The following is a 2,157-nucleotide window of genomic DNA, read 5'->3' as shown; positions in this document are numbered from 1 at the left end:
ACCCCAGATCGATGGCAATGACCCCTGTGCACCCCTGGGGACTGGGAGCCACCCACTGCTGGGTGCTGAGGTGCCCCATGCCAGGATGCTCTGCCCAACACAATGGTGAAGGGTGGCAAGAGGGACGGACAGACCTGAACCCAAGGGAGGAGAGTGAGTTGAGCCTCAAACCCGCCATCCACAAACAGGAATGGAAATGGATCATCGTTACCACTGGAAAGACAAGGGATTCATCAGATAAGGATGCTCTGCCACATCTAAAATAGCCGCGGTTCCTGCTGCAGAGTGGGGAAGGGGGGAGAAGCTGGGCAACATCCACCCCTCCAGCATGGGAGAGGATGTGGCAGGAGCACTGGCTGCCTCCCAGCCACCAAACCCAAATCCCTGGCAATTAAAAGCGGATGCGCGGTCTGAAACCTCCAGCAAGCCCCAGCTCTTGAAGGGAGCATTTGGTGCCGGTGCGGCTGAGCTCCCCTGCCACAGCGGGATGGTTCTGCGGAGAGCGAGAGCACGGCTTGGAGACAGGCGGGGGGAAATGGGACTCCCTCCAATGTCAAAAATAAGAGAAGCCGGTAGTCTTGCACCAGGATGTGTTGCAGGGTTTTCAGAGGTTCTCAAACAGTCCCTTCCCACAGCCCCCCAGCAGAACTGACCCCATCACCTTTCTCTCACACCGGCTTTGCTTGGATTTGTGCTTTTTATTGCTTGAGTTTGATACAAACAGAGCTCGGAGAGGGGAAGAGGAAGACCATGGCGGCAGCCCTGGCTTCGGTGCCTGTTTTGGGGCAGACAGAGCCAGAGCTGGGGCTCCTTTTCCCATATAGAGGAAAAATCCTTTCCAGACTTCAGATGGGCAGCACTTGTGGGGTTTCCATGGGCTCCTTCCCAAACCTGATGGCCAGGAGGAGCCTGGCAGAGATGTCTCTCCCCCAGCCCAATTTCAGGACTGGGGTTAGATCTCAGGGTTGAGAAGGGGTCTGTGCCATTGCTCTCAGACCTTGCCACTCATCGGGTGACAGGGTCTGTGTGGAATGAATGTAGATAGCTTTTTCTTGTTCTGTCCCAGAGCCAGGAGCAAAGGATGTGCATGGAAGTGTCAAGGCAGCTGCAGCATGTGGTAGGAAGGTGCTTATGTTCGTGGGCAGGCATGGTGGGGATGCTTGGCTCTCAGCCGCACCGTGCTGCCCACTGGGGCCTGTCCTGCAGGCAAGTGGGGTCTGTGGGGTCATCTGTCATGGCAGAGAGCTGTTTCCCCCATCCAAGGCACCCTGTGGTTCCATGGGATGATCTAAGGTGGGCTTGTGGATCCCTATGCTGACTCATGAGCCCTGCAGATCCAGGTGGGATCCCAGTCCTGACTGGGAGATACTGGTCCTCGGACCATCTGTTTTCCTTTGTGTGGAGGTCATGAGTCTCTTTCTTCCCCAGCCCTAGCTGGGAGACAGTGGAGGCTCCCTGTCCCTCTGCGGTACGTCCCTGGGAGTATCTGGCTGCAGCATGGTGGCTCATGTTTCCTCCGGGGAGCCCGGTAGAGCTACAAAGCTGCCTTCTCCATTTTCCAGCAGTGGTGAGCTATCCCCGGGGGCTGCCGGTGGGGCCTCGGTGCTTTCCCCTTCCTCCTCCTCGTCCTCCTCCTGGTGCTGGAGGCTCTGCAGGCGTTCCTGCCGTGCCTCCATAAACTCCTGTGCCCCGTCACCCACCAGCCGAACGGCATCGCCGATGGAGGGTGGCTGCCGGACGGGGTTATGGTCGTAGGAGAGGAGGCGCAGGGCAGAAAGGCAGACCAGGTCGGGAAAGCGAGCGATGCGGTTGCGGTCCAGGTCGAGGACACGGAGATGAACCATACGCAACAGGACGGGGGGAAACTCCTCAAAACGATTCCCGTAGAGCCAGAGCCCTCGCAGGCCGGCCATGCTGGGCAGCCCAGCAGGCAGGCGAGTCAGACGGTTGTCACCCAGCTGGAGGCTGTGGAGGTCGGGCAGGCGCAGGAGGGCCCGGGGGAAGTGGGAGAGGAAGTTACCCTCCAGCCAGAGGCAGCGCAGGCTCTGGAGGCAGGAGAAGGCGGGCGGCAGCCCTTGCAGCCCGTTGCGGCCCAGGTAGAGGTAAGCCAGACGGGGAAGGTGGCACAGGGCCTCGGGCACCTCCATCAGCTCATTC

At 59.5% G+C, this 2,157-nt stretch overlaps 1 protein-coding gene across 1 annotated transcript; it reads right to left on the bottom strand.

Annotated features, from left to right (window-relative positions):
* Positions 1-1,505: 1,505 nt before the first annotated feature.
* LRRC10B (leucine rich repeat containing 10B) lies at positions 1,506-2,153 on the bottom strand (the record flags this gene model as incomplete). The annotated part of the gene is made up of 1 exon (XM_010182512.1): positions 1,506-2,153. A coding segment is annotated over one exon (648 nt), but the record flags the coding sequence as incomplete, so codon positions are not given.
* Between the last annotated feature and the right edge of the window lie 4 nt (positions 2,154-2,157).

The sequence above is a fragment of the Mesitornis unicolor genome, unplaced genomic scaffold, assembly GCF_000695765.1.
Source record: "Mesitornis unicolor isolate BGI_N332 unplaced genomic scaffold, ASM69576v1 scaffold31744, whole genome shotgun sequence".
In the NCBI taxonomy this organism is placed as follows: Eukaryota; Metazoa; Chordata; class Aves; order Mesitornithiformes; family Mesitornithidae; genus Mesitornis; species Mesitornis unicolor.
This window is presented reverse-complemented; position numbering and strand designations above follow the sequence as displayed.